The sequence below is a fragment of the Uranotaenia lowii genome, chromosome 3 (genome assembly GCF_029784155.1).
Source record: "Uranotaenia lowii strain MFRU-FL chromosome 3, ASM2978415v1, whole genome shotgun sequence".
Taxonomy (NCBI): Eukaryota; Metazoa; Arthropoda; class Insecta; order Diptera; family Culicidae; genus Uranotaenia; species Uranotaenia lowii.
Window position 1 is genome coordinate 191365515 of NC_073693.1, and position 21606 is coordinate 191387120.

Sequence of the window (21606 nt, forward strand, 5' to 3'; positions counted from 1 at the left end):
GTCCTGATTTTCAAAAAATATCTCTATTTTGATTGAATTAACAGTTAAATTATCAGGATATCGAACAAATCTGTAATAAAATAGTTTAACCGATAGTGTTCCGTTGCAGGAAACGGAAAACTCAAATGTTGATAGGAAATCTTGGTTAGAGTACTGGTAACTCTAACATCGACGACAGTCCAAAGTTCTGGTAACTTCACTGATGTTGATAAGGATAACTTTCGTGGTACTTGGATTCATAAAACCACTTTTATGTATTTGAGAACACTTTATTTGCACTTATACTCACTGAAGGTTGGAAAAATGTTCCCTGAAAGACGGATTAACACATACTGAAATGCGGCATAATACTTATTTCTAGGGCTATACAAAGTTCTATTCAAATACCGAGCAGACTCTGGAATCTTCGAGATTCTGAACATCATTTACTATTGGAATATTCTAGATTCTCATAGCCAAAATAATTTTGGAAATTTCTAGAAACTTCGGGCAGTACAATCATATAGAAATGGAACATTCTGGAACCTTCCATGGTAGAACATGCAAGTAATGGAATATTCTGGAATTTTCTATAATGGAACATGCTAGTAACTGAACTTTCTGGAATATTCTTCAAGCGTGTTGGTATACGCATGAACATACAGTAATGTTCGTTTATGCAAAATGCAGTAATGTTTATTTTAGTAATGTAATTTAGTAATGTTTATTTATGCAAAATAAGCAGAGTTAGTGGTGTCCTGGAAAATCCTGATTTTTTCTTCATGTTGTCCTGATTTTTGACAAAACCACCTGGCATCCCTGGACTACATTACAAATAATCTCGCTAGGCACCAGCAGTGATGTCAGTTGATTTCGTTGATTAAAATTCCAAAAGATATACCTACCTATTCAACAGGTTATGACTGTTGTACTTAATAAGATACGAAGTTACGGTCTTCGTCAAAGATCTTTAGCGAAAATTTTCCTTTTTAGAATTCACAATTTGGCATAAAAATGCTTAGCAGGCTCGGATCAACAGAAGAAACAAAAACGTTGTAGATTTTGAGACACGAAATATTTAACTAATCCATTCAAACCCAAAATTTTAAACGAACTCATGTAAACGTTTGGTTCTTAAAATAAATTGTGGATGAGTTAGGGTTTGAGAAATTCGAAAATGACTCCAAAAAGACCCAGTCTACTATACAATGCACAATGGTCCAGGACGGAACTTTATCGTGACAAAATTAATTACGAAGGTATTATGAGAGATAGGGGGCATCCATTAATTACGTAACGCTCCTAGGGGGGGAGGGAGTAAGCTCGAGCGTAACAAATTGTGACATAGGGGAGGGGGGGGGAGGTATGCTCATCGTTACGTAACGATTTTTTCCTTAAAAATTTCAGGTTAATCGCAGCTATTATGATGTCATGCAATTTTTGCAGAATGATAAGCCCACCAGAATCAGCTTAAAATTTGTAAGCTTCAACATGATTAAATTGGTTTGTATCCTTCCCTTTTTAATGATTCTGAGATAGACTTCTTAAACTGTGTATTGGATATCCAAGAAATAATCGCTAGAAAACCGAATATTAGATATGTACATTGTACATTTACCCCCAAGAACTCTATTCAACCTTAAGACGGAAATTTTACTATTTTTTCTCAATTAATTCAAAACATGCAATTTTGGTTATTCCGACGCATGGTGGATACTTAGTGGAGTATATTTTACATAATTGTTTAATTTATTTTGCTCCTTGAACAATTTAAAATAAACAAGGTAGATCATCAGTTAACAAGCACAGAACAACTAGTAATAAGACAATCATTTTATTTTATCAGAGAGTTATCATCAATGAGTACTAAGAAGCGATTTGGATAGATATTAATTTCGTTTCGAAGAACGTTGATAAATTTTATATTAAAATCTTTTCTTACCATCGAAAACCATTATTCAAAAACATGAAAAGATGGGCGGGGGGGGGGGGGGGGTAATTATCGGCGTTACGTTATTTTCATAGGGGGGTACGTCCAAGCGTGACGATTTGTGACATACGGGGGGGAGGGGGTCAAAAAAGTGCATTTTTTGCGTTACGTAATTTATGGATGCTGCCATAGACAAATGATTTCTTCAGCAAAAGTACTCATAAAACTATGCGCCTTAATAATCTTAAATCCAAAATTAGGACGTGTCATCCCAAGCAACCAAATGTCCCATATCTACTTAAACGCGTGCCTCCAAAGTTCGAATTTCGCTGAACAAAGGTTCCAAAGGAAATTGGTGCCGAATTTTCTCGAATGCGAGCAAAATAGTTACAAAAAGTTCCTCAAATAGCCTTCCATGGACTTGAAGTCCCAAGAAGATTCTCAAATAGTCTTTTTTGTGACATATCAATCGCATTCATTCAGTATAATAGACACAAATTGGATCTGAAATAGCCTTCAATGGACTCGAAGTTTCAAGAAGTTCCCCAAATAGCCCTTTTTGAGACATGTCCGCCGTTTCATGAATATGAAATGTGAACAAACATCACAAAAGGGCATATAATCAATAAATCATTTTTGTTAATTGGAACAACTTAAAGCTAACTCGTAAAGGATTGTTTTTTAAAAGAGTAATTTTTTTCACTTTGAAAAATTTCGTGCAACTGTATTTACTTACCACAAATTAATCACACATTGAAAGTCAGTTGAAGCAAATCATGAATTGAATATCTAGATAATATCAAGAATATGTATAATTTAATGCTTAAAAGTTATAAACATGAAATTCCATTTTTTTTTAAACCGATATAGATTTAACGGATGTTTGATTTAAATGCCGTTTCGTAATGTTTCTGAGTTAAAATTAACATGCGTCCTCGCTTCTAGCCGCTGGCTGTTCTTGCAGGTATTCTTGGAAAGCTTATTACCACTTCGAATTTAAGCTGCTGGTAAGGCAACATCTAGGCGTGACCTCGTGGCAGCGTGATTGGCTATCATCTCGAAGGGTCGCGGATCAAATCTGGTTTCAGGACTAGTTTTTTTCATTAGTTTGTTTGATCGCTTGAGTAAGCAAATAAAACGAATATGTAGCAGAGAACTACTGGCATGCGTGCCGGCATGTGTCGAACAAAATTAAAAAAAAACAAAGCAATTATAATGTGTCAGATGAATTGAGGTGATAGGAGGAATAAAGGTGGAAGCCGAGAAACCGGTAGCACCACATGGGCTGGTGGTTACCGAAGTAAGAGAGGAGAGAAGAGATTTGTTTTTTGTTTTTGCTGATTGATCGATTATTTGTGAGCTGAAAAGAAGGCCGTTCAAATTTGTAATGAAACTCCAAAGTTTCAATAAGTATTTAAGTTTTGGGCTGAATAAAACGAACTTCAGCACATTGATTCTGCTGATTTAGCTGTGTTTGATCTTTTAACGATACTTTTGGTTGCTTGGGTTTTTTTTGCATAATTTACACATAAAAACAGATGGAGCCAAATAGTCTTCTACACAGTTGTAGTCATTGGTTTTTTATGCAACTTTACAGAAGACATCACATAAAGCTTAGTTTTTTTTAGAAATGGGACACTTTCTGTTGCTGATATCTCATTTACTAGTAATCGGATATTCAAAGTTTTCCCAGCGATTTGCAGCCTATAGATAGTAATCACCGACCTATTTTTTTCCAAAAATTTAAAACTTACGCATTTTCAGATATTAACGATGCAAAAAAAAGATATGTTTGAACAGTTTCCTTCAAAATCCATCATCATCAAATTAATAGCTGAAAAAACCGTTGATTATTAAAAAAATTACTGTGTGTGATTGGTGGAAAAAGAAGCAAATACGGTCAAAAATTTCCACAAATTTCAAATCAAGCATTGGAGTGAAGCACACGATCGGACCCTACGGTTAAGGGTCATCAGGGAAGTCAAGACTCATACCAGAATTTTTAATTTTTATTAAACGAAAAACTAAATGAAGATTGCTGAAATATTACTTCGATATCCCGAAAGTGTTGCCTAGTTATGAGTCATCCAAACGTAACCTCAAACAACAAGTTTTTGCTAGTTCCAGAGCTCCTAAGCTGTATAGCCGGCACCGAGGCTATGGGACAGATGATTTCTGTTGAACGAAAAAACTTATGAAATACCCTATTTCAAACAAATTCCAGCGTTTGAATCCTATACCATGTCTGCTCGCGGCAAGGTCCCGAGCATATTAGAGTATGTACTATTTGCTGGTTATTTGTATAAAATATAATGAGTTGCAAAAATTATGCTTCTGTAGTATAAATTGGAAAAATCAAAATCATGACTGAACAAAGTGTGCGCCGGCCGATATACCGGTAGATACCGGTAATAAAGTAGAAATTGTTCACATTTCACACAAAAACCGATAAAGAATTTTTTTTAAAATTTGTTCATGAATTATTATAAAATTTACTTCATTTCCTTCATAGAAAATATTTCGATGAAACGATTTAAAAAAACATTTTTAAATGGGGCAGTGTTCGACATAGTTACAAGATATTGGTAAGTGTCACTTTAAAAAAATATTCACAAAACTTTTCTTTCAGGTAGTTTCATTTTACTAAGTGAATTGTTTCCATTGTCCAAGTTTCATCAGGAAACTCAAAAGAGCAATTAAACTACTGCCAACTTCACATCATTCATCATATGAAAGATTCAGTTTTGCCATCAAGGGAACAACATATTAGCGTTTAATCTCTCGGTGTTGTCTGTTTGGCGAGCCTTGTCAAACTTTCACCGGAGCCTAGCCGGATTATCTCCGCACATAAGCCAGATGATCGATTACGAATCAACACCGCCAACCGCCACCCATCGAAGTCGAAGGTCAGTCATCGAAGCGGTCCAAGAAAAGCGGTCGAGCATCTTCGGGCGGGTGGTTGTTAATTATTAATTTTTTCATTTGTCCTTAACCGTGGGCCCCATTGTTGGCCACTTCATCGTTGTTGCTAATAAGAGGGGTTGGGTGGAGGTTCGGGGAAGGAATCGAGGAAGGGTGGGACACTGAAGGAACCAAAGGTTCGCCCATCGGTCGAATCGGTTGTCTGGGTGATGAATTATATCGTATCTTCTGGCCGGGTTCATTTTCGGCAGCCTGGCATGGAATACTTAGAACGGAGTAGGACAACGTAAAAGGATAGTGTTGCGGAGGGTCCTTTCGGGAATCATCGGAAGGAATTGCCGGCTCCTTTGGAGCACAAGACACGCCTTTCGTCTTCTTTCGCTTCTGATACTGGTGCTGTTTTTTGTTGGTATTTTTGCAATTCATTATTCACCGTGATCTGTTGTTCTGTTCGTTTACTTTTTTGAGTATAAAATTGCTAGCAGATTGGAACAAAGTACGAGCTCAGGGGACAACGAGATGGTAAATCGAGTGATTTTTCGTGTGCTCAGAGGGAGTTGGGGGACAGTTAGTTGTCTGGTGTGCAGTGAGGTCGTCTATTTATGTATTATTTACACATTAATTATTTATTTATACCTAAGTACGCTCATCAATTATGAATTAATTGATAATGCTATCCGGCAAAGCTTTTCGAGCCGTGTTGTTGGAGGAGTATTTGTGTAGCGTGATACTTGCCTGCCGTTGTTGTCTTCTATTCCCTTCTGCTCTGGAAGCATGTGGATGGAAGTCTTCCCCTCCCTTCACAGAGCACCTTCAGCTGTAGGGTTTTCGGAGGATGCAGGCTGAGGAGATTCTTGGTGCCTCTGCTGACGTTGCTCCTGGTGCTGCTGATGCTGATGCTGAGGGTTCTGATGAGCTTGGTGGTGGTGATGGTGATGATGATGGTGGTGATGCAGATGGTGTTGGTGCTGATGCTGCGGCTGTTGTTGTTGCTGTTGTTGTTGCTGTTGTTGTTGTGGTTGTTGTTGGTGCTGGTGGTGCTGATGCTCGTGGCGTTCACATCGAGACTGGTCCTCGATGGCAAAGGATACTTAACGTCACACCCGCAGCTCGTCCATCGCATTCTGGGCTTGATTGGATGTGGCAAGGTTAGACTTGACACAGCTCTTCTTCGTCAGTGTGCCACAATTGCTGCCAATTAGCTGAAGCGCATGCTGGGAGAGTATCGTTCCGTCCGGAACCGATTTGATGTGCTTCGGAGGCGGAGGCGCTCTCTGGGGTAAATCTGCAAACTCCGGAGGCGGCAGCTGGTGATGCTGCAAGGCATGGTGATGGCCCAGAATCGTTGACGGATCGCTCTTGGTGTGAATGGTGAGACTCTCCAGCTCGCCACAGATATTATTCGGCATCTGACCGTTTTCGTTACGCTTCTTACTATTTCTCGGTTCGTTTAACCTCGTTTTGTCACGTTGATAGTAAACACCGGCGAAAATCAGCACGTTCAATATCAGCAAACTACATCCGATTGCTATCGTGACACTGAGGGCAGTGCTGTAGGCGGCGAAGCCATCCTCCTGTGGCGATCCAGCTCCGTCCTCGTCGTTTCCAGCAGCCGATGCAGATCCGTCGGAAGATTCGGCTGTCACTGGAATTGGCTTTTGCACATTCTGACGGTTGGTGCCATTGTTAATCCCGTAAGTGGAAAAATTCAACAGCGAAAACACTTGCGTGGTAAAGAAGGAAAAATTGGAATTGGCATTCGGGGCATTCCGCAGGGGAGGATTTAATGGCTTCACCGTTGGCACCGGAACATTGTTGTCCTCGTCGTCGTCTTGAAGTTCGTGGTGTGAACTCGGAACGTCGTCGCCGCCGGGCTTATGCAAATCGGGCACCAGATTCAACCAGAACGACAATCGATGCGCCCGGTAATGGTTTTTCAGTTTCGGTTTCGTATCTGAAACGATAAATAATCATAAAGGGTCATGATTGTCACCAAAGTTTGTTTTTCAGTCTGGTTCTCAAGCTCCTAGATACGACTTTATGGATTCACTCGCTTTGCTCATTAGAATATTCCCTCGAGTTTGGTAAATCATCATTTCTCTAGTGCGCTTTCATTACGTCTTATGAAATATCTTAAAATCACAGAAAACACAGAAAACGGTGCTGCAAGAGTTAGGAAAAAAACTTTAGCAGCGTACAAAAATTTATGATAGCGCATGGAGTGCAGATCACTTTTTTAATTCCTTTTCTAATATTTTGGAAGGCGTTACTTTTTTGTAACACTTTAAAGTTTTAACACGTTAACGGACAGTTGCATCTATAGCAGTCAAGTTCAAGTTCACTATGTGACATGACGGCAATAGTAGTTTGTAGTGAGCGAATTTGATTTAGTAGTAAGTGTAGTAAGCGAATTTGATTTAATTACCTCCTTCGTGGCAGGTTTAGGTTTGGGGGATAAGTTCAAAGCGGACAACTGTTTTTTTTTGGGGACTACTTTTGTTCCCGCTTTATTCGCAGAAAGTCTCGCATATACGATGATGTAGCTGCCTCTCTCATGGTCGAGCGATTAGCAACCTGAGATGGTAATCGCAATGCCGTTGCAGGTATGGGTGTGATTCCCGTATCTGCAGGATTTTATTTATTTCGATTTCCATTTTATTGCGGTTTCAGATTATGGGGGACGAATTCTTCTTTAAGAGCTTAATTTTGGGCTATGCCACCAATAGCCATAACTGTAGGAAGGCAGATTCATTCGAGTTGATCGGGAAAGTTCTCAAGTTTGGGTATTTTCGAGGTTCAGTGTGGATAGATCTCTCCAGCAGGGGTGTCAGGTGTCCTGATTTTTCAGGATTTGTCCTGATTTTTCAGGATTTGTCCTGATTTTTCAGGATTTGTCCTGATTTTCAAGAGGCCGTCCTGATTTTTCAAAAACGCTTGAATTGTCCTGATTTTTTAAAAATGGCCCTTAAAATGTCCTGATTTTCAAAAAATATCTAAATTATAACTAAATTTTTTGTTAAATGATGAGAAGGGGAGATAAGGGCATAATGGCCAACTTAAGGAAAACGCTTATTTAATCATAGAAAACAGCTTTAATATGTGAATTGCATTATGGTTTTGTGTTCGAACACTTATATAGTCTATTTCTTAGTTCGCTGAAACTTGAAAAACTAGATAAAAACGTATAAAATGGCATTTTAAAAAAATTTGCCAAAAGCTGAAAACCACTGTAGGGGCAAAATGAGAACCCCCCCTGGGGCAGTATAAGCACCATTTTTCAGGGCACGATAAGCGTTTTTTGCCTCCTTGTACATTTCCGAGTCCATGGTCTTATTTTTCAAAAAAACCGGGGTTTTTCGTCCACAGCTGCAAATACCTTGCCAGACCAAACACTTTCTTGCCAACTTATCGGCAAAATCGAATTTGAACTTGGCGGGGACATCAACCCGACCAGAGGCTTTGTAAAATTTTTGGCCAGGAAGCCGCCCAAAATCAGAAATCAACTTTTAGAAAAATTATTTTTGACAGAAATCGGCCGGCGGCAACCAAAGCTATTGATGGAAAACTGTTTTATTGGCATTGTGTCACGATTGTCCAGTCATGTTCCTAAGCCCCTGTGGTTATGCTATTTTTTTTTTAATTGTCAAGCATTTTTCCGCCTTTACTTCTTTCCGAACTATCAAGTGAATATTATCCAAACTCAAATATTAGAAAAACATTAAAAATTGCAATCGAACGCAACAACAATGGTAAAAATCGGTCATTATTTGACGAAACGGCATGCATTTCACATTGAGTCTGGTCGGACATTTAGTCGCCTAATTAAAACAGTGATGAATGTCACCCTTAAAAAAGTTAGCCAACTTTTGAAGCTTAATAACTTTTTTATCTTAACTTCAATTGAAATGCAACCTTCAGATGAAATATTTGCCATAGTTTAGGCTTTAAAAAAAACCGTTTTTGAAAGAAATCGGTCAAAGGAGGAAAAAGTAATTGACGAAAAACTGGTTTTTCATGTTCCTCTCGAACAAAATGTTTCAAAATCCCATACAAACTTCAGGCTCGTTGAGCGACCCCTTCCCGTGGTCCGATCTATCTCAAATTTGGCATGAGATCTTGTACTAGACCTAGGATCAATTTTAGCCTGCAACGTATAACTTTTTCAAAAGTTGGGTCATTCGGGGCAGTCTAATGTCTATACTGAAGTAATATATGATAATCTATTTTACAGATTTGAGATGAAAAACATCCTAAATATTCATATTTGGTTCAAATATGAAAATTTTAATGTTCAGGAAATGTTGGCGAAATCAAGTATTGATTGCTTCGATATATAGGTGAATTCACCTTAAAGCACCTGTTTTAATGTTCATGGAACTAACCTTAAGAAATTTGGAAGCCCATCCTGAATTTGAACAAAAATATTCATATGTAAATGAAAATAACTCAATTTTCCAGTAAGAGGCTAAAAACCTGTTTTGGAAATTTCTTATTTTTTTCAACTTTTCGCATACAATCTTCATGAAAGATGCAATTTATTAATTTTTACCTACTTTTTTAAATTTTGAACCACTTTGCGAGGTGGTCTAACGGATAGGTTGGTGCGAGTCTGGTTTTTTGGGTTGCCAGGTGTACTGAGCTCGATTTCCGGTATCGGCAAGAAAACCTTTGGGTTCGAATTCCAAAAGTTGCCAACAGGTAGATGTGTTTCTTCGTAGAATGCTCAAACAGTTTTCAGCTGGCTAGGTACACGGATGTCGGGAAACTTGTAGTAAACTAGTCCACCTGATTAACTCGTTCTTCCAAAATTTATTTACAGCAACAAACATAATTTGGGGTCCGGGTATTTGTGGAAACTTGTCGGACTTATTAATCTAAATAATTCTTATAAGTAAGGCCGTACAAAGGCAGAAACTGTGGTAAATCCGTGCAGCCATGGAGGATTTCCATCATATATTTGGGGTATTTGAAAAAAAAAATTGATAAAGTTTATCCGAATTCGTCCCGAGAATTAGAAGCAGGAGCGCAGGAAATAGCGAAACCGTTTTTCGTTATTTGGCAAAAATCAAACAATTCTAGAAAAAAAAATCAAATTCTAGAAATAGAAGGTCCGTCCGTCGACTATTTTACAGTAGAGTAGTAGTCCAGGCGAAACTGTGGGGGAGATTTGGATTACGTATTACCTTTTTCTTCCTTTCCTGTTTTCTTCATATCTTTCAGAAAAAAATTACCTACTAAAACCCCTTTTTTCGCTGAAAACAAAACAGACTATAAGTTTTATGATTATAGGCAACTTTTTTGCAACGGAAAAAAAATTTCACTGAGAAAGTTTTTCTGACAATTTTAATAAAAATTGCATAAAAAACCAAAATATTTTACTTTTTTTGCAGTTTACCATAGATTTTTTTTTAAAAACACCTATTAAATAAAATGAAAAATAAACCTCGTCTACAGGCGGAGTTGGAAAACAACGACAGCAATCCGAAAAATATGTTAGTATTTACTTTTCATATGCGTTGAAATATCTCAGTTCTTTATTTCAACAAAAATGAAATGAAGATTTACCTATGCAACAGGATAAAGTGTTTAAAAACTACAACCGAAAAAGTGCTGAATGTTAAGTTCCATAGCTCCTGTGGTTATCCAATTTAAAAAAAATTGCCAAATAAATTTTCTCACTTAATTTTGTTTTCGTTGGACAAAAGTTGTTTATAATCATAGAACTAAGAGTCTGTTTTTTTAGCGAAAAAAAAATAGATTTTAGTAGGTTTATTGATTGGTAAGTAGTTCTTGAAAGATATTAAGAAAACAGGAAAAGACGATCAGCAATCCAAATCTCCCCCACAGTTTCGCCTAGTCTACTCTCCAAACCATCATGTGCATATGATTCGCAATCAAATATTTTTAAAAATGTAATGGTTTGCCTTCTATCGCAACGAAAATGGTTGAAATCTATCAATTCTTCTTTTGTCACTCGGAGTTGAGACATCACAAGGGGGGGATTAATAAAAAATAATGCGAAAAACAAATAAATTGGAATAAATAGCACGAAAAATTGTATGCATCTAAATTGCAAACTATAGGGGAGAGTGGGGATACTTGATCCCTTTTTCTTATTTTCACCATATCTTTTTGGAAAAACTTAGCAACTCGCATTCTTTTACATTTTCTGACAGCGTGTAACTTCAAGTTTCTATGCTCCTAAAATTAGAACGAAACTTGAACCCGTGAATGAACTAGAAGCATTTTCGTCGGAGTAAAAAAAAAGCGATATTTTTGAAGTTAGGGGAGACTTTATCCTTTATTCAGGAAGCCCTAATCCATGGAAAAAATCAAACAAAACCCCAAGATAGAATGTTAATTGACTATTTTGGTCATGTTTGTTCTGATTTCACAATCTATAATTGCCAGAAAAAATTTTTTTAGCTTATTCTCAACCCTTAAGACATTGCATACTTACGGGCGCAATTTTTTATAAACAAGAGAAAATCAATTATTTTAGCCCTTTTCTTCAGACAATTGATGGATGAATATTAGCCGTTGGATAAACATTAGAAATCTCGTAATCAGCAATGACCACAGTCCATTGAGAAGAAGAATATACCGGGATCATTTGTACCCATATATTAGGGATCAATTGTACCCAAAATCAACATTTTAGAAAACTTTTTCTGAAAAAAGTTGGGAGTTTTCCATCGCTTTGAAAATATTGTATTTTGAAGTTCATTTAACACTCAAAAGATTGATGTATTGGAATAAATATTTTTGTTATAATATTTCCATGTTAGGAACATTTTAAAATGATGAAAAAAGATCTTCAAGTCACATTTTGTGAAATTTTTCAAACAAGGTTCAATAACCCAACAATGTATTTTGTTAAAATTTTTAGAGCTTCAACCATTGCTGTTTTGTTCCATTTGGCACATTTTTCTAGAACATTGGATCTTTGTACGACATTCCAGTTTGGAGATATAGCTAAGGAATCAAGTATCCCCAGGGATCAAGTATCCTCATTCTCCTCTATCATTGCACAAAACCTATAAATCAAGTAATTTTTTCTATCGAAAAATTCAATAAAACCGAGAAAACAAAAGGTGATAAAACTCCAATCTTCCACATTCTGTTTTTTGCTCTTGTAATCTTGCGAATATTTGATAAATTTTTCGAAATTCCCAGAAAAAATATCAAACTTTATTTATTCCCCCCCTTCGGGTTTTTTGGAAATTTCGAAGGGGGAGGGGTTGGCAAAAGAAGAAATTAATATTTGTTCCGGCCTTATTCGACGAAATGGCATGCATTTCAAATTTGATGTTCCTGTTAATAACTTTTTTATCTTATCTTTTATCGAAATGCCGTCTTCGGATAAAATATTTATTATAACATAGGCTTTAAGAAAAACTGTATTCAAAAGAAATCGGTTCAAATGGACCAAAGTTATTGATGAAAAACTGGTTTTTCATGTTTCTTGTTTCCGCAAGAGGAGAAAGTCGGGTTGGATTTCCTTCGCAGAACAAACCTATACCACAAAATATAATAGGAACCGAGATGAATGACCCAAATGAGTCAAACACCTCCTAAATCGAGGAAGAATGACCATAATGGGTTCAAATTCCTATAAAAAATGTTCCTTGTACCAGTTTTAGCCTGCAGCGCATAAAGTTTAAAATTACCATTCAAATTTGGGGCACTCTAATGTCTACAAATAGGGTCCATTGCACTTTCACTAACTTTTTAATGTGAAATTATTGATTATCGATTGGGAATGATTTAAACTTTTAAACTAGCGGGCATTCTGGGTCAGTAATAATTAACACACCACCTCATAATGAAAACATTTCAATTCGGAATAAAAACATAAAGCGTGAATCATAAATGCATATTTACTTGGTTTCATTTCTTTGATTATTTTTTATTACCAGGCACAAATAATGATACATTATTGAGCTAAGCGGATGCTGTATTTGTTCGATTGGCATGAAGGTTTGCACAGCTCCATCGAGCCATTGTGATTTCCGTTTGAAACATGACCCGGTTTGGTAAACGGCGCAGAAAAATATTTAAACTTCTAGGATAAATTTTTCTTTTTTGTTTTAAATTTTTCATTAGCAGTAGTATCAATTAAATTCGAATAAAAATCTATTGAAAATTATTGAGATGATTTCGGGACAAAAATAAATAAATAAAATTAAATTAATACCAAAAATCGTTCGTTGGATGCTCTGTAAACTTTGGTTCACATTCTTCTGTAAACGAAAGTGATAAAGTGTGTTTTCTAATGATCAATCTTTGGATGCTTGTTCGGAGCACTTTTTCCATCGCACAGAGAGCTTGAGAAGCAGTCACTTTGCGGCAAATCGGGTACTCAATCATGCACTCAAATCTACGCCACATGGGAAATTCAAATTTTCGGGAACAAAAGGCAGGGACAAGAAATACTCACCCAGATTCAGGTATTTTTTGTGCACACTTTCGTAAGGTGTCCATTCGATGTTTTTGAACCGGGTCCTATCCCGGACGTGGTCGTTCTCGAGCTGCTCGTTGGGGTTCCTGAGGGCGCATCCAGAGAAAAAAGACAGATAGAGATAGAGAGAATGGTTGAGAACAAGTTAGCATTCGGCAGGATAAGAAGCAAAAAAAAAAAAATCGAGATAATAGTCAAGGTTCAGACGATAAATATTATCCGGGAGGCGAGCTCACAAACCCAGAACGAGCGAAGGGGAAAAGTTGAAGTGGTACAATAAGAATAAGTGGATCGTTATACGGAATGACCTGAGGGGTTGGATTTCCATCCAACGGACGAGAGCCATTTTCACTCGGATACATTGATGGCACAGGAATCGAAATTTGACCAAACCAGCTTAACTGCCACCAAACTTCCGGTTCCATGTCGGTTGAGTGCTATCCGGAAGTACTTTGGAGCGGTAAATAACGTAACGAAAAAGCACTCCATAAGCATAGCATCAGTTGTCAAATGGAGTTTGGAAGTTTTTGGCTGTACTATGTTGGAATGTAAAGGTCAACCATTTTGTCATTTCAACTATTTCAATTTTAAGGACTCATTTTACATTCGAAGTTATCTGAAAGGAAATCGGGAAGCTAACAAATTTGTTTTGACTATTGATTCCTTCTACGGTTGTTCAAGATCTTCCATATGATCTCCTTGGACTACGTCCAAACTATTGACCAATTAGAAATTCGTTGAAAAAAAATTGGAAGAATGTTTAGAATCTGCCTTTTTCGAAGATCAAGAAAATCTTTCGAAATAAAACTGCGTTGAAAAGGTCGTTCAAAAAGAGAATTTATTGCACAGATTAAGCTGGTAGGGGAGAATGGGGATACTTGATCCCTTTTTCTTATTTTCAACATATCTTTCTGGAGAAAAACTTTGCAGATCGCCGTCTTATGGATTTTATGACAGCCTGTAATTTCATGCTTATTAATAGGCTGCAAAAGTTAGATCGAAACATGAACTAGTAACGTTTTGGCGAGACAAAAAATGTTTTTATATTTTGAAAGTTAAAGGATGATCATATATAATAGGAAACTTGATCCTTTAATCAGGTGCCCTTAGCTTTGGCAAAAATCATGCAAAATCTAAAGATAAAAGTTCCATTGACTTTTTTTGGCCCTGTTAGTTTTTTTTATTTCACAGTTTATAAGGGTCAGACAAAAATAATTCTAAAAGTTTTTCTACTACCCTATAATCATTAGTTAAAGGCGCCATTTTAGATAAAAGCATTTTTTGATTCCTTTTTGTATGGAAATTATTGGATAAATATTAGTCAAAGGATTGATATTTATAATTTCGTGCATAGCAATGATCTTCATCCATTCAGAAGAAAAATATATTTTTTTTTGACTCAAGGGATCAAGTGAACCCATAACATACATTTTGGAAAACTTTTTCTTTAAAAAATTGAGAGGGTACTATAGTTTTGAAAATATGGCATTGAGAAGATCATATTATTCTCAAACGATTGCTATATTTGAATAAAAAATTTTATAATTACTTTTTGTGTGTTTAAAGTGATCAAAAAATAACTTTTCGTATGAGGATTTTCAAAAGAAAAACTTGTTCTTTAATTTCAAACGAAAACAAAAATTGTTTATTTTTATGTGATTTTTTTCGATCTAGTGCTAACTTTTCAAAAGGGAATTAAGCCGAAAAACTTTAAACTAATTTTATTCATATTCTTATTTGATTTCAGAATAAGAAATCGATTTTACAAACAAGAAAAAAATCGAAAATTCGAAAAAAATGTTTTTCTTTCATTTTGACAGTTTGATGCTATGAAATGCGTTCTAATAATTAAAATTTTTAGACAAATAATCTACTCATTTGATGCTTTTAAACAAGGCATGAAAATGACAGCAAACCCTTTAGAACAAAAAACATTTCGTTCATTTGACTGTAATGCGGATCGGTCTGGAGATTTGCCGAAGGCTCCCGGATCGGAAGGAGTCTTTGAAACAGACCGATAACTGTCAAAAGAAAGCTTGTCAATTAAAAGCCGTCCGATTTTTGCCCGGATTTCGTCCGTTTTTCCGGGCCAATTGCCTGCTGCAAAAAAAACTGTGCCGAAATGACAAAAACTAAAATCGCCGTCTGGATTCACTGGTTGAACGAGACCAACTTTAGACCGATTTCTGGCAGACAATTCAATCTGGATTAATCAAAGCAATCATAATTTTTTCAGTTGTCACTGCTCAAAAATTTGTTTACAAGTTTGTTACAACACTTCGAAAGAGATTGAATTGTAAAACCTTTCTAGGTCAGTTTGTTTAATATCAATTATTTTAAACTGTGCTAAAACCATTTTTTTCAGGTAAGGAGTGTATTCGAAAAAATGCAACAGTTTGTTTGGTGAATAACTTTTTAATGTATGGATGGAAATTTATGAAATTTTAGTCAATGTTGCTTAGTAATGTATTGTTCACATGAGCTAATTTTTGTGTCGTTCTGTCAAGCGGTTCTCAAAATAGCAGCCAATGCCGAAGTTTTTCGACTTTAATTTTTGGGCACCATTCTTTTAGAAATGAGACAGTTACAAATGCGTGTATCTCAAGAACCATTCGTTTGATCTAAACACTTACTGTGAAGGAAATGATAATTTAGGAAAATTTTAAAAAAATGTTTTTATCGTTTTTTGTAGAAAATATTTCTACTTTATTCTCATCGACCAACGCACACTTTTTTCAGTTCAGTGATCAGTTTTTTGAACTTATATTTCGTCTAATCTGTAATTTGATTGGCTACATCCTCCTTCTTTAATTTCTTGGTTAATTTATTGGATACAGCTGTTAAGAAATTTCCAAAACTTGACTACTTTTGAGCCAATTTAAAGCGTTTTTAATGGAATTTCTACTGGCAAACTCTGACAATAACGAAGTAAAACCACCAAATTTTTTTATTAATCTTCATAAAAAGCTATAGCGCATTCTATAACATCACCAAAATTTCAATAAAGTCCAAATCTCGCTATTTGGCCCAATCCTAGAATCGTCATCATGACCAATCATTATACTTTAAAATTTTGGTCACCAAAACTTTTTGAAAGCTATTATTAAACATGTTAGCAATTGTTTTTTTCGATTCTGTGAGTTCTCGGAGTTTTTTTTTTTATTTTTTTGTCCAGCAACCATGATGGTTGTTGAATGATAATTGCATTAGTGAGAGATGATCTGGTAAAATTAATAGCCAAAACATCAATGTTTGAGCATCTTTTCTACTGCCAGTCAAGATTTTAGGCAAAATGTGTATGACATAGTATCTTGCAATAAATTCGCTTCGTCAAATCTGTAAATTACTGGAAATCTCATGAGGTATCCACAATATTGGATGAAAGGGCTAAACTAGAAAAAATGAAATTTTGTTGTCCGATGCCATCTTAAAGGCCAAGATGGCGGCTGCCGCTCAACTTGAAAATACTTTCAATGACTGATAATCGCATAAAACCCCCACAATATGGGTATTTGTTCAAAGCGATTAACGAGTAGGAGTCGAATATGGCTATCAGACGCCATCTTGAATTCGAAGATTGCGGCTTCCGCTGAACTTCAAAATATTGTAGATTACTTAAAACAATATGGGTATTGGGTAAAGGGATAAACCAAGATAAACCGAATTTCGCTACCAGACGTCATCTTGAAATACAAGATGGCTGCTTCCGCTAAGCTTTAAAAAACTGTTAATCGATAAAAATCGCATGAAACGCCCATAATATTATTATTAGGTTCAAGGGCAAAACCAGTATAAGTTGAATTCGTCTTTCTGACTTTATCTTGAAATCCAAGATGGCGGCTTCTACTGAGCAGAAAATGACTCGACAATGACGCTCGACAGCTTTACAATACTGGTTATTGGTGAAAGGGATTAACTAGAAGAACCAGACCCTGTTTGTTTTTGGCACCTATCACCTTTTACCCCGTATTATGGATGTTTCATTAGATTTTCAGCAATTTATAGCTTTGAAAACAAAAGTGGAAGCCGCCATCTTGGATTATTGATGGCTTCAGATATCGAAATTCGACTTCTTCTAGTTATTTCTTCCACCCAATACTCATATTGTGAGAATTAAATATGATTTTCAGTGATAAAAGTTATTTTAATGTTCATCAGAAGCCGCCATCTTGGATTTCAAGATGGCATCTGATAGCAAAATTTGACTTCTTTTATTTTAGCCTTTAGCCAATACCCATATTGTGGGAGTTTCATGCAATTTTTAGTAATTTACAGCATTTGAAAGTTCAGCAGAAGCCGCCATCTTGGATTTCATTATGGAATCGGATAGCGAAATTTGTCTTCTATTAATTTTGCTATTTCTATCAATATTCATATTGTGGGGGTTTCATTTGATTTCCAGTGATTAACAGAATTTCAAAGTTCAGCGGAAGCCACCATCTTGCATTTTAAGATGGCGTCAGATAGCGTCAGAAATTTGACTTCTACCGGTTGATCTCTTTCAACTAATATCTATATTGTAAGGATTTTATGCGATTTTCAGTCATTTACAGGATTTTCAAGTTGAGTTGTAGCCGCCATCTTGGAATTTAAGATGGCGACGGACAACGAAATTCCACTTCTACTCGTTTATTACTTTCACCTAATAACCGTTTTGTGAAGTTTTTAAAGATATTTTTTTATTTTAACTCACAACCAACACACATAACTTATCAAAAATATGAAAAAATGGGAATTCCAATTCAAATATGTGCTATCTAGTCTGAGCGTGACCTGTTTCGACATCTTGATCGGGAACTGTCACTAAGTTTTATGCCGGTTTAATAACACTAGTTTACAAAATTTCAAAAAAATCGTGAACTTGATTAACTGACCAACATTTTTAATGTAAAATCGGGCGCTGAATCCGAAAATGAAATTCAAAAAAATCTCAGTAGAACCGTTTTTGAGTTATGCTCCAAATATGAAATTTCGAAAAAATTAAAAAAGTTCTTGTTTTTAGATTAAAATATCTCGGACAGCATAACAGTAATTTGAAATCCCTTTTTTTGCATATTGAAGGTGAATAAGTTTTCTATCGATCATTTGAACACTGTTTTTGCGTTTGACCAACAGTATAGCTGATATTAGTGACTTTATGAGAAAAAAAATTATAAAAAACGCATTTTTTTAGAGAAAATTTTGTTTCAACGAAAGTTTTAGACTCGATGGTAGCATTTAAAAAATCTGATTTTCTTTTGCGCTTGAATTTAAATTTAAAACAAAGATTTCAAGTGATTATTTATCTAAATCAGTTGAAAATTGAAGAAGTTATGGCTACTTTACCATAACTGAAATTTTTGAAGTTTTTAATAATTTAACGAACCGCAAGTACACTTATCATAGTATAGGAAGAATGAAACATGATAAATCTCACTCGCTCCAAATCAAAATTATTTATTAGTTTACCAGAAGGTTACATGCCAAGTTTCAGGAAGATCTGACCATAGGAAGGGGTTGCTTAAGTCTCAAACGTGAAAAAAATTTTGAGATATTTTGCCCGGAAGGAACGAAAAATACTGGTTTTTCATCAATAACTTTTTTCATCACTAGCTGATTGTTTTTTATGGTTGATTTTCTTAAAGTCTAAATTGAGACAAATATTTCACCCGAAGACTGTAACTCGATTGGATTTGAAACAGAAAAGTTATTGCGGTTCAAAGGCCGCAAATTTTCTCCAACACGCAATGAGTACTTTTTACGCATTGCGTTTTATACGACAATTTTCGACCAAAATACAATCTTTGAACCGCTATAACTTTTCTGTTTCAAATCCAATCGAGTTACAGTCTTCGAGTGAAATATTTGTCTCAATTTAGGCTTTGAGAAAATCAACCATAAAAAACAATCAGTTAGTGATGAAAAAAGTTATTGATGAAAAACCAGTATTTTTCGTTCCTTCCGGGCGAAATACCTCAAAATTTTATTCACGTTTGAGACTTAAGCAACCCCTCCCTGTGGTCAGATCTTCCTGAAACTTGGCATGTGACCTTCTGGTAAGCTAATAAATAATTTTGACTTGGAGCGAGTGAGATTTATCATGTTTCATTCTTACTATACTATGATAAGTGTACCGCGGTTCGTTAAATTATAAAAAACTCCAAAAATTTCAGTTATGGTAAAGTAGCCATAACTCCATAACTTCTTCAATTTTCAACCGATTTTGATAAATAACCACTTGAAATCTTTGTTTTAAATTGAAATTCAAGCGCAAAAGAAAGTCAGATTTTTTAAATGCTACCATCGAGTCTAAAACTTTCGTTGAAAAAATATTTTCTCTAAAAAAATGCGTTTTTTATAATTTTTTTTTCATAAAGTCACTAATATCAACAATACTGTTGGTCAAACGCAAAAACAGTGTTCAGATGATCGATAGAAAACTTATTCACCTTCAATATGCAAAAGAGGGATTTCAAATTACTGTTATGGCGTCCGAGATATTTTAATCTAAGTACAAGAACTTTTTTAATTTTTTCGAAATTTCATATTTGAAGCATAACTCAAAAACGGTTCTACTGGGATTTTTTTGAATTTCATTTTCGGATTCAGCGCTCGATTTCACATTGGAAATGACCTACAGTTCAAAAATGCTTTAAACTAGTGTAATCAGGCACTGATTGCTATTATAAAACATGCAAAAGAAAGCTTGGAGCAATCTTCTAAGTTTGTGTTTTATTATAGTTTAAACAGAGCATTCATAACTCTTTTAAAGCAACTCAAAATATGTTCTGAAAACCTCAGTTTGTAAAACTAAAAATGACAATGTTACATCATTACAATAAATTTGCAGTTCTTCTCTGAAGAAGGCTACAAAAAATAGTCGAAACGTCTGGACAGTAGTAAAAGGCATTAGTTTTGATTCTCAAGAACATGACTGATTAAGCCGTTAACCATTAAAACTTTAAATTAAAAATCATCTAGCCGAAAATTTTCAATAATTTGGAACAAATTGTACAATAGCTTGCATGCAAAAAAACTTGCACACATTCTTCATTACCAAAAATCGAAGAATTGAGTTTGTTTAGATAAAAAATTTAAGAAATCTCGAAAACTAAAGGTGATACAATTCTTTTCGCCTAAAATTTGATTTTCAGGGATGGAAATTTTTGAATTTTCCAAGAATTTATTAAATTTATAGGTAAAATACCTTAAACTTTATTTACATATTTCCCCTTGGGATTTTCGGAAAAATTGGAAGGAGGAAGGGGTGGGGGTCTGACTAAAGAAGAATTGGAAATTTGTTCCGGCCTCATTCTGCAGAATATTGTTGCTTATTTTTTATCAAACTTGAACTTGAATCAAATTTCATTGAAAAAAATCAGCAGAACAACATAAAAAAAAAACTTTACGAGTAGTTACGCATATTTAACATTCGGATATATTCTTTAGGGCAAAATAATTCATCGCCAAACTCATCCTAAGCTTTGTTCCTTTTCACATTGGGCCTAACAATAAGCCCATTTCTCAGTTCTCGAACGTTCTCCCACACTTGGCATGTTGCGAGGGTGACATTTCAAAGATTGGTTCATATTATGCCACGGTTCTGCCATTTGCTGTAACTTATACCTACACATGCCTTAAAAAGGGGCAGGATGTGTAGAACGGCATTAAACCTTTTTCGGCTATTTTCAGAACTCGGAACGAAACCATTTCCCGAGTCGAATTTACCCCAGAGCTTTTTGCGGTCGGTAACAAACGAGCATCGGACAGTTTTCAACTCGATTGCAGAATAAAACAATGCTCGTCCTATCAGGGACGACCTCTCTCTCGGGTTGGCAGAACAATTTTGAGGGGTCCTTTTAGTTCGTTTATCTTTCGGAAAATGGCACTGACGAAAGCATTTCCCTTTCATGTGCACTAAAATAGGCTTTCTTTCTTCCGTTTTTTTGCCTTTTCCAGCTGAGTGATTGTATCATTTTACGGGTGAAATTTTGAATAATCCAAAAGAGACGAGTGCCGTGGGATTTTCCCCAGTTGGTTCCGATCCGGGAAAGTCTGTTTCATTATGAACCGTTTTCGGAGGCCAAAAGGCCGTGAGTGTTGAGGCGTGTCCTATGTTAATTTGGGATAAAGATTAATAATTGTTCGACCATACGTTGGAGCTCCACATAAGATTAAACATGCTTAACAAGGTTAGTATTCTTTTTAATGATAATGTTCGCCTTTTCTGAAAGCATCTTTTTGTACATAAAGAGGGGTTCCATTTGGCCGGACTATTTTTTATGTATGCAGGTAACTCAAACTTTTCCGCTCATGTTTCACAAAACTTGTGTTT

At 35.6% G+C, this 21606-nt stretch overlaps 1 protein-coding gene across 1 annotated transcript in view; it reads right to left on the reverse strand.

Annotated features, from left to right (window-relative positions):
* Window positions 1–4467: 4467 nt before the first annotated feature.
* Window positions 4468–21606, reverse strand: part of LOC129758377 (neuroligin-4, Y-linked) — a 260978-nt gene continuing 243839 nt past the window's right edge. The window contains exons 10-11 of the mRNA XM_055755884.1: window positions 13272–13378; window positions 4468–6785 (exon numbers count right to left, since the gene is read on the reverse strand). Coding sequence (XP_055611859.1) covers window positions 5929–6785; window positions 13272–13378 — 964 coding nt within the window. The 3' untranslated portion in view covers window positions 4468–5928. The remainder of the gene's footprint in view (window positions 6786–13271; window positions 13379–21606) is intronic.